This window comes from Thamnophis elegans, chromosome Z, assembly GCF_009769535.1.
Source record: "Thamnophis elegans isolate rThaEle1 chromosome Z, rThaEle1.pri, whole genome shotgun sequence".
NCBI classification, from domain to species: Eukaryota; Metazoa; Chordata; class Lepidosauria; order Squamata; family Colubridae; genus Thamnophis; species Thamnophis elegans.
This window is the reverse complement of record NC_045558.1, coordinates 8732027-8745085: the sequence shown is the minus strand read 5'-3', so window position 1 is coordinate 8745085 and position 13059 is coordinate 8732027. Positions and strand designations below refer to the sequence as shown.

General features: G+C 41.1%; 1 protein-coding gene across 2 annotated transcripts in view; it reads left to right on the top strand.

Annotated features, from left to right (window-relative positions):
• The window catches only part of XYLB (xylulokinase), a 155589-nt gene that overhangs the window by 65783 nt on the left and 76747 nt on the right, over positions 1–13059 (top strand). The window contains exons 13-15 of one of the 2 annotated variants that reach the window (XM_032236988.1): positions 4003–4118; positions 6148–6221; positions 6969–7065. In XM_032236988.1, coding sequence (XP_032092879.1) covers positions 4003–4118; positions 6148–6221; positions 6969–7065 — 287 coding nt within the window. The remainder of the gene's footprint in view (positions 1–4002; positions 4119–6147; positions 6222–6968; positions 7066–13059) is intronic. The other variant, XM_032236989.1, reaches the window with a different exon arrangement.

Below are 13059 nucleotides of genomic sequence, written 5' to 3'. Positions count from 1 at the left end.
CAGAGTATAAGATGCACTGAAGTATAAGACGCACCAAGGTTTTGAAGAAGCATTTTTTAAAAAAGGAGGTAGGTAGATAGAGGGATAGAGAGAGAGAGAAAGAGAGAGAAATATAGTAGGTAGGGAGAGAGAGAGAGTAAGTAGGTAGGTAGGTAGGTAGGTAGGTAGATAAAGTGATAGAGAGATAGAGAAATACAGTAGGTAGGTAGGGAGAGAGTGTGTAGGTAGGTAGTTAAGTAGGTAGAGATATATATCTAGAGAAATATATATATATATATATATATATATATATATATATATATATATATATATATATATATATATATATATATGATAGTTAGTTAGATAGATAGATAGATAGATAGATAGATAGATAGATAGATAGATAGATAGATAGATAGATGGATAGATAGATGGATGTAGATATTTGGTAATTCGGGTTTTCCCCCATGTAAAATTGGAAGTGTCTTGGCGAGAGATTTTACATACTAACACCCGTGAAAAACAAACAAACACACACACACACACACACACACACATATATATAGAGAGAGAAATACAGAAGATAGGTAGGGAGAGAGGGAGAGAGTAGGTAGGTTGGTAGGTAGAGGGACAGAGAGAGAGAAATACAGTAGATAGAGAGAGAGGGAGAGAGTAGGTAGGTAGGTAAGTAAGTAGATAGATGGAGGGAGAGAGAGAAAAATACAGTAGGTAGGTGGGGGGGAGAGAGAGTAGGTAAGTAGGTAGATGTTTCCAAATGTATTTATCCATGTGCTGGAGAAGGAAATCGCTGACCATCTGCAGCACCTAAGATTTTGTTTCTGCTGGCACAGCACTCAATCAATTTTCAGTTCTCATCAATCAGTTAAAGAGCTTTGCAAAAGAAAAAGAAAAGTTTTTGCACTCTGCAAATCCCCGCAAAAATGGCCTGTTTTTTGTAAAAATGGGCCCTTTTTTTTTAAAAAGGCATGAATAGCCTTGCGGGGGGGGGGCCTTGCAGAGTGCTCCCGGGGGTGGGGTAGGGCCCAAAACCGAGCAAAACACAAGCAGTTTTTCACAAATTTTTTTGGGGGGGTCAAAAAAATTGTATGCATAGCCTTATGGAGGCTTATAGAGTGCTGCTGGGAGCTGGGGGGGGCAAAAATGGCCCTTTTTTTGCTCATTTCTGCCCTCCCCAGCCCCCAGGAGCTCTCTGAAAGCCTCCATAATTCTCTGCACGGCCATTTTGTGAAGTGGGAAGGGTTTCAGGAGGCAAAAAATGCTTTATTCGATGTATAAGACTCAACCAGTTTTTCAGCCTCTTTTTTGAGGAAAAAAGTGGCGTCTTTTACTCCGAAAAATACGGTACTTTGCCCATGTGCGTGCCTTCCACACATGCACCTCGCCTCAAAAACGTGCCTAAATAGAATGGCACTGAGCCGGGACAGGTGGGTGGGGATTTCCGCTTCTGGTTCCGATGAACCGATCCAAACCGGCTGAATACCACCTCTGGATTGGCCCAAAGTAACCTAGGCAGCGTTCAGGCCAAGGAAGGATTAGAACTCACAGTCTCCTGGTTTCTAGCTTGGTGTCTTAATGACTGGATCTGTGATGGTGAACCTACAGCGTACCAAAAACTGGTTTTCACATGCATAATGGCCACCTGATTGTTGTGCACGCATGCATGCTAGACGTTTGGCTTTTTCGGAACGTGGCCCTGACGAGCTCACCGGTGCCAAAAAGTTTCGCCATCACTGGACTAGATCAAACTGGCTCTCTTGCAAGATGTTTCTGCATCACCTGTCTGAAACAGATTAAAAGAACTTCTCTGTTTCCCTGGACAGCTTCTCAACCTTGGGGGGAAAATGAGTGACTGCTTTAAGCTATTCCAGACTGAATTCCCATAATTGGGATGGCATTTCTCAAAACCATGCCATTGATGCCTAAATTTAAGATTTCCAGACTTAATAAGGACTACAACTTCCAAAGCCGTCTGATTGGCTAGAAAGTTGAGGAGAAACATCTCAAATCTACAAGAATTCATGTCAAGATATGCCTGCTTGCAACAGGAAAACACATTTAAACACACTTTAATTTATTCTAAATACTTTACTACTCAAAAGTGAAGATAATAACATGTAACATTCCATTATTACTGATCGGGGTGAAATCCTCCCAGTTCAGCTCGGTTTGGCTGAACCAGTAGGGACGATTATCCTTGATTCTGAGAACTAGTAGTAAAAAAAAGTTTCCGAGGATCGCGTAGCTCAGCTGTGAACCATGCGATTGCTGGAATATTTCCCCCCGCTTTTTAAAGCATTTTTCCCTGCCGGTTTGAGTGAACTGGCAGGGGAAAAATGCTTTTAAAAGCTTTTAAAAAAACTTCCGATGATCACGCGGCTCACAGCTGAGCCATGTGATCACCAGAAACTTTTTTTTTAAACTACAAAACCAAGGACAAAATGCTTTAAAATGCTACAAAAATAGCTGAAAGTGGGGAAAAGGTTGGCCATGCCCACCCAGTCACATGACCTCTCTCCCACCAAGCCATGCCCACAGAAGCGGGGGGGGGGGGAATTAGATTTCACCACTGTTACAGATCTTTGCATTTCCAGGTGTATATAAATGATGTTTAACGTACGACCAAAATTGGGACCTGAATCTCCATTGCTAAGTGACTCACACCCAATTTTATAACCTTTAAACAAATCACTGCAGTTCTTAAGGAAATCATGTGGTTGTGAAGCGAATATGGTTTTCCCCATTAATATTTGCTTTTCAAGAGCCAGCTAGGAAGGTTGAAAACGGTGATCAGATGATGCTGGGAATTAACCAATATCCCCACAGTCACATGATCAAAATTCATATGACTCTGGGGATATTGGGTTGGTTTTAAGTGTGAAAATTTTTTGCAAGTCACTTTTTTCAGTGCTGCTGTAACTTAACGATTGCTAAATGAGTGGTTATAATTTGAAGACCCCCTGTGTTAAGGAAAAACCAATAACTTCACAGGCGAAATTGCAATGAATTACCCATTTATTCAGATTACTTATTAATTTATGCTTAATTTGTAAAAATTAGTGAAAGGTCTTTGGAGAAGTTTAATTACATTTTTCTTGCTTTGGATAGCTAAACTACTACTGTTACTAATGCAGTGGAAGACACCTAAACCCTTTTAACTTGCAAAAAGATCCTGTGTGTGAAAATAATGTTGCACCCATTATCTTTTCTCACCAGAGACTTAGTAAATTGGGTTACAGAAGACAATATTTGGTTATGTCCAATCTTCTTCAATTGCAGAGGTGTTAAATCTCCATAGTTTACCATCTGCCTTATTGCCTGGGGCATTATAGGAGCTGGAACCTGGGATGCAGCAGCAATAGGATCCCATTAATTGAAACTCAAGGATCTAGTCCGGGGGGGGGTGAAACTCACAGCTGGCGGGGTGGATGTGTCATGCGCTGGCCACACCCTCCCCTGGTTTAGCAAAGGGGAAGAAAGTCATGATATGTCATGTGATGGCAATGTGACGCTGTGAGTTTGACTCCCCTGAACTAATCCTTCATTTCTTACAGACTTGAGTTAAATCACAGTGAAGTCAGGCATCAGGAAGCTTTTGGCCTTAGTATCAATATATACCGTTTCCCTGAAAATAAGACCTCCCTGGATAATAAGCCCAATCGGGCTTTTGACCGTACACGCTAAAATAAGCCCTCCCCTGAAAATAAGCCCTTCCTGAAACTATTGCAACACAGCAGCAGCCATGAGGCGACCATGCTCGCCGCCTCCTGCACCTCAAAAATAATAAGACCTCCCCAAAAATAAGGCCAAGTGCTCATTTCAGGGAAACACGGTATATATTTGTGAAAATAAGCTTTTTTCTTCAGATCCACGCAGCTACTTGGCATCTCTGCAAGTACTTTCTGATTTTCTAGTGCCAAATAATAAAACGACGTTGCTTCAGAATTCTGACTGAAACCTCTTGGAGAAATCAAAGAAATTGTGTATTGTTATTGGTTTTAGCTACAAGAATGGCTCCTTGATGCGAGAGAAGATCCGAGATGCGCTTGCGTTGGGCTCGTGGGAAGAATTCTCAAAAGCTCTCGAATCAACAGCTGCTGGAAACGCTGGAAAGGTGGGTAGGTATCTTGGAAGCCTTATAATTCCCCTCCCGCATCCTCTAGTTAGGTGGGGTTTATTCCAGGAAAGAAGCAATTTGAGGAGAGGCGGTGCTTCTGCCTGCCTCATCAGATGGCTTGGCTGGAACTAACTCACCCAGGCTTTCTCAATTTTGGCATCTTTGAGATGCACAGACCTCTACAATTCCCCAGCCAGCTTGCTGTTTGTCTGGTTTTGTCTGGTTGGAATAAACCATATTCGTACATTCAAAAGAGGCAATAAAAAGCTAAGAAGAAAACAAAAAAGACCAGAACAGATCTTCTCCAGCACTCAACACCCAAATAAGCAGGGATTAATACCTACAAATAATCAAACAGAAAACAATATCCCAATCCGGAAACTACTGTAAGGTTTTTGAATTCAGCTCAGAATCTAATAACTCCAATGAAAGTCTGAACACGAGGCTACTGATAATCAGTTTTTATTTTCTGCAGAAAGCAAAAAGACTTGACAACATTTTTGTCTCCCACCTTAACAGCAGGCAGAGAGAGAGAGAGAGAGAGAGAGAGAGGGAGGGAGAGAGAGAGAGAGAGAGAGAGAGAGAGAGAAAGAAAACAGGCCCAAGCCTCACCGTCCAGTCATGAAAAAAAAAACTTTTTTTGTCAAACTTCTTATAGTCTTTGCACAGCTTGTACAGATTGTCATAGTTTAGAAACATTATTTTTATGTCACCCAAACCTCATTATTTTTCTCAGTGCACTGAAAACAATAGACTTTAGAAGAGGAAAGAAATATATTTTCTGGCATATAAAACAAAGCTTTGTTAGGGAATGCTGAACAAACATTTCAAGTTACAAACAAGGTTATTTCATATTTTTTTTCACTTTTCACAAGTAGTTTACTTATTAGGCTAAGCTTGGCAATCCGCCTACAAGTTTTATCTATGAAGTTGGCACATTAAGTTACAAATGGAGCTTCTCTCAACAGCAATTTAACAAAAGCTGAATTAGGTTACACTCTGTGTATGCTCTAATCCTTCAGGGGTCCTTTCACTACCAAGGAGAAAACTATCCCCCCCACCCTGGCAAGACAAGCTACTGTATATAATAAACGGGGGGGGGGGGGGGAAATCCACACTCTCTAGCACTGATGATGTTGCTTAGTCAGGTAATGAAGTGTCTGTAAAGAAAAAAAGAACCAAGCACAGAGACAACTAAGAGCTCCATGATGAAAATGTAACTTAGAGACCAATTATTGCTTTTATGACCTTTGCAGGTGTTGTAAAGCAAAGGAAAACTGAAGCATACTTCATACTTGTGGTTTCAGTTAGTTGTCACTTCACTTAACATATGGACCACCTTGTTCGTTCAACAAAATGCAGAATGCAGCCGCGCGAGCGATCATGGGTGCGCCTCGGTTCACCCACGTAACACCTATCCTCCGCGAGCTGCACTGGCTGCCTGTTGATCTCCGGGTACGCTTCAAGGTGCTAGTCGTCACCTACAAAGCCCTTCATGGTATTGGATCTGGGTACTTGAGAGACCGCCTACTGCCAATTACCTCCACTAGGCCAATTAGACCCACAGACTAGGCCTCCTCCGAATTACATCAGCCGGCCAGTGTCGGCTGGCAACTACCCGGAGGAGGGCCTTCTCTGTGGCTGCTCCGACCCTCTGGAACGAACTCCCCGTGGAGATTCGTACCCTCACCACCCTCCAGGCCTTCCGCACAGCCCTTAAAACCTGGCTGTTCCGACAGGCCTGGGGCTAAAGACTCGCTGCCCCACTTCGAATGGTATGATTGTTGTGCTTTTAACTATGTATGGTTCTTTATGTTTTTTGTAACTCTGTTTGTATTTCCCCTCCCTTTTGAGTTGTGAGCCGCCCTGAGTCCCTTCAGGGAAAAGGGCGGCATACAAATAAATTAAATGAATGAATGAATGAAAATGCAAAAAAAATTCTGGGGGAGATTGACATTTATTTAACTATAATTCTTGGAAGACGTATGACTAAATAAACCTAAATTTACTTATTCTAATATTTAATTTAGGTTTTTATTTTGATGTGAGGGAAATTACACCAGGAGCTGTGGGAATTCACAGGTTCAATGCCCACAATGTCGAGGTAAGAGCCCTTATGTGGGTTGCTCCAGATTTCCTATAGTACCATGAAGTTTGAATTGCCTTCTAAAGTTGGCAGGTGCTAATTTTGCCTTTCCTGAAGACGGTTCTGTTATTTTTCGAGGCCTCCAAAATGAATGGCTTGTCTTTCCATCATGAGATGCCCTTAAGATATTTTAGATTTCAACTCCCAGAATACACCAATTAGTTCACAAATTAGCAGATGATTTACAAGCAGTCTTTGGGGCTGTTGTAATCCTCTGGGAGGCTTGCATGTGTGTGAATGAACAACTGTTGCAAATAGTAACTATCCAGTTGTTGAGAAATCCACAGAGGCCCCATAAAGATAGTCCTCGACTTAAAACCACAATTCAGGCCAGAATTTCTGTTGCTGAACAGTGTGGCTGTTAAGTGAGTCACACCCGATTTTAGAAACTTTTGTTGCCTTGGTTGTTAAGTGAATCATTAAGCAAATCCAGTTTTCCCCACTGACTTTGCTCATGGGAGGCCAGCTGGGAAGGTTGCATGGCTATCACATGATCCTAAGATGCTAAAACTGTTCTAAATATATGCCTTTTACCAAACACTCAAATTTTAATCATGTAACCGTGGGGATTTTACAGCGATTGTATGTATGGGGATCGATTGTAAGTCACATTTATAACTTCAGTGGGTCATTAAACGAATGGTTGTAAGTCGAGGATTCCAAAATGGGTTGCATTGGAGGCTTATATGTTTCTTTTCTTTTCAGACACCAGCCTTCCCAAAGGAAGTGGAAATACGGGCCTTGATAGAAGGACAGTTCATGGCCAAAAGGATCCATGCAGAAAAACTGGGCTATAAAATACGTGAGTTTCTTTTCACCAAGATAATGGGAAATTTGATTAAGGTTGCCTACTCATCTCTGAGAAGTGGGTCATTCTGTTTTCTCCAGTTTTTTTAAAGTATTGTTTTACTGTATTAAAAGAAAATGGATACATTATATTATTTAGGTATTAACTATTAATACTATGTTGATTTAGATGTAAGTCACTTAGAGTTACTTAAGTGACCAATGACAAGAATATTGCATCTGTGAATTAAACTGTGGGGTCCTTAGTGCTCTCTGAGCTTGGTTATTTTCTTGCAGGTGTTTCATTACCAAACTAGGTAACATCACCAGTGCTAGAAGAGAGTGGGGCTTACTATTTCATTATTTACACAGTTGTTAGTTCCTTGATTAGGGCTTGAACAAGTAAACAACAGCTTAATCAAGGAACAAGCAAAAAGAAAATATTCTCACCAATATTGGCATTTGTATTTAAACAGAGAGCAAACCCTTCTCTCTTCTCGCAATGATGATGTTACCCCATTGGGTAATGAAAAATTGGCAAGAAAACAACCAAGTTCATAGAGCTCCAAGGGCCCCAGAGGCCCTAGGCCAGATGAGAGGTGTGCACGCATGTTCCTCTTGGCTTCTAGATGCTCACTAATAGAGGATTTTTTAAAATGACCATCAGATTATTAGTATTTTGTATACAGTATTTAACATGCTGTGACGCTAAGGAGTTCTACTCCCCCTCCCCACCTGAAAAGAACTCTGTTCCAACTGCCAGTTGCCTCACATTACCTCAGTTCAAACTGGCAGACGTTCCACTCCTTCCCTCAGGAGCGGTCTGAGGCTCCTTACAGTACTAAATGTTGGTACTCGCCAAAATGTCTACATCTTCCACCTATGGAACTGCTTCCTGACTCAAGGCAGTATTCCCTTATGAGTTTTAATCACCGACCACCACTGAGCCAACAGATTGTGAACCGAATTTCTCCTGCATAGCCCAATCACATAGTTTCGTTGCGAAGCACAGGTATTCAGCTACTGAATGAATAAATGAATGAATACCTTTAAAGAAAAGAAAAAGCTCATATCAATATTAATAATGGTTTCTAAAATGTTAATAAACATAACGTTGCTTAAATTGTACACTGAAAAGTAGCATTGATAAACAGCAACAAAATACATTGAATTGATTTGATTTTGATTTGATTTGATTTATTGCATTTCTATGCCGCCCTATTCCCAGAGGGACTCAGGGCGGCTCACAAACCAAAGTAAGGGGGGGGGATACAAACAGGAGGAAAACAACAGACAAACAACAACAACAATTTAAAAACAATCAACAACCACACAATTCGAGCGGGGACAGAAACTCGTCAGCCCCAGGCCTGTCGGAACAGCCCGGTTTTAAGGGCTTTGCGGAAAGCCTGAAGGGTGGTGAGGGTCCGAATCTCCACAGGGAGCTCGTTCCAGAGGGCCGGAGCAGCCACAGAGAAGGCCCTCCTCTGTGTGGTAGCCAATCGGCATTGGCCGGTAGATGGAATTCGGAGGAGGCCTACTCTGTGGGATCTAATAGGTCTGTTGGAGGTAATTGGCAGCAGGCGGTCTCTCAAGTACCCAGGTCCAATACCATGAAGGGCTTTATAAGTGACGACTAGCACCTTGAAGCGTATCCGAAGACCAATAGGCAGCCAGTGCAGCTCGCGGAGGATAAGTGTAACGTGGGTGTACCGGGGTGCACCCACAATCGCTCGCGCGGCTGCATTCTGGGCAAGCTGAAGTCTCCGAATGCTCTTCAAGGGCTGCCCCATGTAGAGCACACTTTAATTTGAAATTAACGATTCTGTTTTTAGAGAGGCAGCTGTGTCCAGAGGCCCTTTATCAAGATTAAGAAGTGAATGTTGCATTGCAAGCTCTGACCTTTTCATTCTGTAGTGTGTCAAAAGGCACAAAATTTCATGCACAAAGGACACCAAACATATAGTGTTGGTGTAAGATTCATTTTGTTCTGTGGATATCTCCAAATTAAGGGCTGCTTCACTGGGGCAAGTGGGTCCTGTGATCTACCAAGGAGACCTCATCTTCTGGTCTTCAGAATTGTCTTCAGTCTTCTTCTCATCCATGTGACTACTTGAGATTAATGGGCTACAGGCAGGCAGATTCTGTGGGTTGCCCCAATTTTTTCAAGTGGTTATGTCTACGGGAATTCCTTGCTGAGTTAATTCAAGATAGAATTACTCCATGGCATTAAAACTGCTTAATTTCTGCTTTCAAGTGTGTTTTGATGAACATGTGTTTACACTACAAAGTTGGGAGCTCTTAGTATGTCTGTTAATGGTTTATAATGGTTCCCCAAACCCCACAAACTTTAACCTTAGAGCATCTACTGTTGACCTCACCCCATTCCTAAAAGGTCTTTCAGGGGCATGCATAAGTGCACCAGCGTGCCTACCGTTACTGTCCTAATATTCTCTTGTATTCGTATCTAACTCTACTTGACAACAATAAAACATAATAGAGGATATTAGAGAAATAGCACCTCTGTAGTAGGAATTAAAAGAAATCAATGCATTGTTTAGGCATGAGGGTAAACCCTAATTGGTTTTTAACTTCAAGTTAAGACCTACTCACAGCTGTAATCATTGGGAAGGTTTCAGCCTTAAGGTGCCTACATTGTTCAGATGTCCTATTTTAGAAGCTTTTCCTATTCTTTGTCACTTCCTCCTTAGATAAGGTGGGGAAAATATCAGAAAATACAAGTGAGAGTGAGCTAATTGAGTACGCCATGATTTTTCCAATGTATGTGAGTTTTAAAGTAGGTTTGTATTTGATTAGCCCTCATCCTAGCTAAATGGAACAATCAGATATTATCACATAGAGTGTGGCTGTTAGTACTATTATTTCGTGACCCGTCAAAACTGCGGTCCACAAAAGCGCGATCGACGAAAGCGCGCATTTGACGTCATCACAGCGCGACAAAAAAAAATTAAAAATTGAAATAAAAATAAAATTAAAGCAAGCCGATTCACATAAAGGTAAGGGTTAGGTTTAGGGTTAGGGTTAGGGTTAGGTTGAGGGTTAGGGTTAGGTTTAGAGCGTTAGGGTTACGTTTAGCATTAGGTTAAGGGTTAGCGTTAGGCTTAGCGTTACGTTAATGGTTAGGTTTAGGGTTAGATTTAGGGTTAGGTTTAGGGTTAGGTTTAGGGTTAGGTTTGGGGGGGTTAGGGTAAGGTTTTCGCTTTATTTTTACATTTTTCGATCACAGCGCGATGTTTTCTTCGCGCTGTGATGACGTCAAATGCGCGCTTTCGTCGACCGCGATTTTGTCGTCCGCGGTTTTGTGGTGGAACCCTATTATTTATCCTTTTTACTATCTTCTTTACTTCCCTCTTTTATTGATGGTATTATATACTTTATTATTATTTATTATAATAAATTATATTATTTATTATTATTATTATATACTTTATTCATTAAACAAGAAACTCACCCAACTGAACATTCAAAAATGCATTACAAATACCATTGACTGGTGCTAATGGTTGATACGGTTTGCTGCCAGCATCCTAGGTATCAACCAAGTGCCTTCTTAAAATGTAAGATGTTCCGAGTAGCGCAGTTTTTTGCAATACAATAGCAGAGGTGGAAGGCACCTTGGAGGTCTTCTAGTCCAACCCCCTGACTAGGCAGGAAAACCTATACCGTTTCGGACAAATGGCTATCCAACATCTTCTTAAAGACTTCCAGTGTTGAAGCATTCACAACTTCTGGAGGCAAGTTGTTCCACTGATTAATTGTTCTCACTGTCAGGAAATTTCTCCTCAGTTCTTAGTTGCTTCTCTCCTTGATTAGTTTCCACCCATTGCTTTTGGTTCTACCCTCAGGTGCCTTGGAGAATAGTTTGACTCTCTCTTCTTTGTGGCAGCCCCTAAGATATTGGAAGACTGCTATGTTTATGTTTATTTGAATGTTTATTTAATTTGTATGCCGCCCCACTCCCGAGGGACTCGGGGCGGCTAACAACCAAAGGGGGAAGGGGGATACAAATAAGACAAAAGACAAACAGAGTAAAAACAACAGCAGTCACAACATTTCAAGTGGGGCTGGAAATTCATCAGCCCCAGGCCTGCCGGAACAACCAGGTCTTTGTGGCTTTGCGGAAAGACAGGAGGGTGGTGAGAGTCCAGATCTCCACGGGGAGATCGTTCCAGAGGGCGATGCTATCATGTCTCCCCATGTTCTTCTTTTCATTAAACTAGACATACCCAGTTCCTGCAACTGTTCTTCATATGTTTTAGTCTCCAGTCTCCTAATCCTCTTTGTTGCTCTTCTCTGCACTTTTTCTAGAGTCTCCACATCTTTTCTACATCGTGGTGACCAAAACTGAATGCAGGATTCCAAGTGTGGCCTTACCAAGGCATTATAAAGTGGTATTAACCCTTCACGTGATCTTGATTCTATAACTCTGTTTATGTAGCCTAGAACTGTGTTGGCTTTTTTGGCAACTGCTGGACACTGCTGGCTCATATTTAAATGGTTGTCCACTAGGACTCCAAGATCCTTCTCACAGTTACTATTATTGAGCAAGATACCACTTATACTGTACCTGTGCATTTCGTTTTTCTTGCCTAAATGTAGAACCTTACTCTTTTCACCATTGTATTTCATTTTATTATGGTTAACACCAGTTACACTGGTATTATTGCAGAAAGCTGCAATTTGTTGATGTATCTTATAAAATTCTTGGACATGGTGCCAAGTGCCCCAATGACAGTGGGTATCACTGTTACATGCTTCATCCATAGCCGTGTAGTTTCGATGGCCAAGTCGCAATATTTCATTATTTTTTCTAGTTCTTTTTCTTCGACTCTGGCATCTCCAGGAACAGCGATATCAATAACTGTACACTTTGGCCCTCTACAACCGTGATATCTGGTATGTTGTGCTCCAAATGATGATCCATTTGTATTCAAAAGTCCCACAAGATCTTCACCTTCTCATTTTTGATAACGTTTTCCACTTTATGTTTATTGCCAATGCTTTTCTCAAAGTCATGTATCCACTTTGCTTCCTTATTGTAGTCCTTTGCATTTTCCCACAATTCTTTCCAGAATTCAACTGTGGCCTGCTTTTCTGGTTTTCCACTTTTGGTGTCACCATTCACATTAAGACTTTGATAAAAACGCCGTTGGTTTGATCGAAATTGCTGATTTTGTTTATATTGAATGATTCGTGCCTCATATCTTTCAATTTTTCTAGCTGTTGCTGTTTTACAATCTCTACAGCTTCATTGATGTTTCTTGTATCCAATCTATATCTTCTGATTAGCCGATCTATGGTTTTGTTGTTTTTAAGGCGTTGCTCATGCATGTTCTTTAAGTTACTAGCATCTGCCCTTAATTTTTTGACTTTTTGTTTTAATCGGATTTTCCACTTTGGCTTTGATGCTTTTTCTGTTGTGTGACTAGGTACTTTGATTTTAATGCCTAGTTCATTAGTGACTATTACAGCTGCGCTGTACATTAACTGGTTCGTTTCCAAGATGGGCCCCGATTCAATTGTTGAAAACACTGCATTAACCATTTTCATGATAGGGGCCATTTTCTTAGGCACAGTTTTTAGTGATGGTAAACGTTGCCTTTCCTCATTAAGCAGAAAATTCTCCATGATCTTATCCTTCAATTCTTTTTGTTTTTGAGTTAGTTCATCAGTTGGTTCAGTGATAACTGGTTCTAGTGGTGGTGGTGTTATTTCCTCCCCGAGAGCTTCTTCTGGGAGTTCTACTATAATGTCTTTAGTTGTGTCTTGAATAGTTATTTCTGCTTGTGATATTGTTTTTTTGGTTTTTCAATTTGCCTGAATTTCCTCTAGTTCAACTTCACTAAACACTTTATTCCGTATAATAAATCCCCTTTGATCTGCTAGTCGTTGTTCACTAACATTTGAATCTGGATATTGTTCTTTCCATAATTTATACATTCGCTTTAAATAACCTCTTTTTTCTGGCTCTGAGTTGTAGTAACAGGCC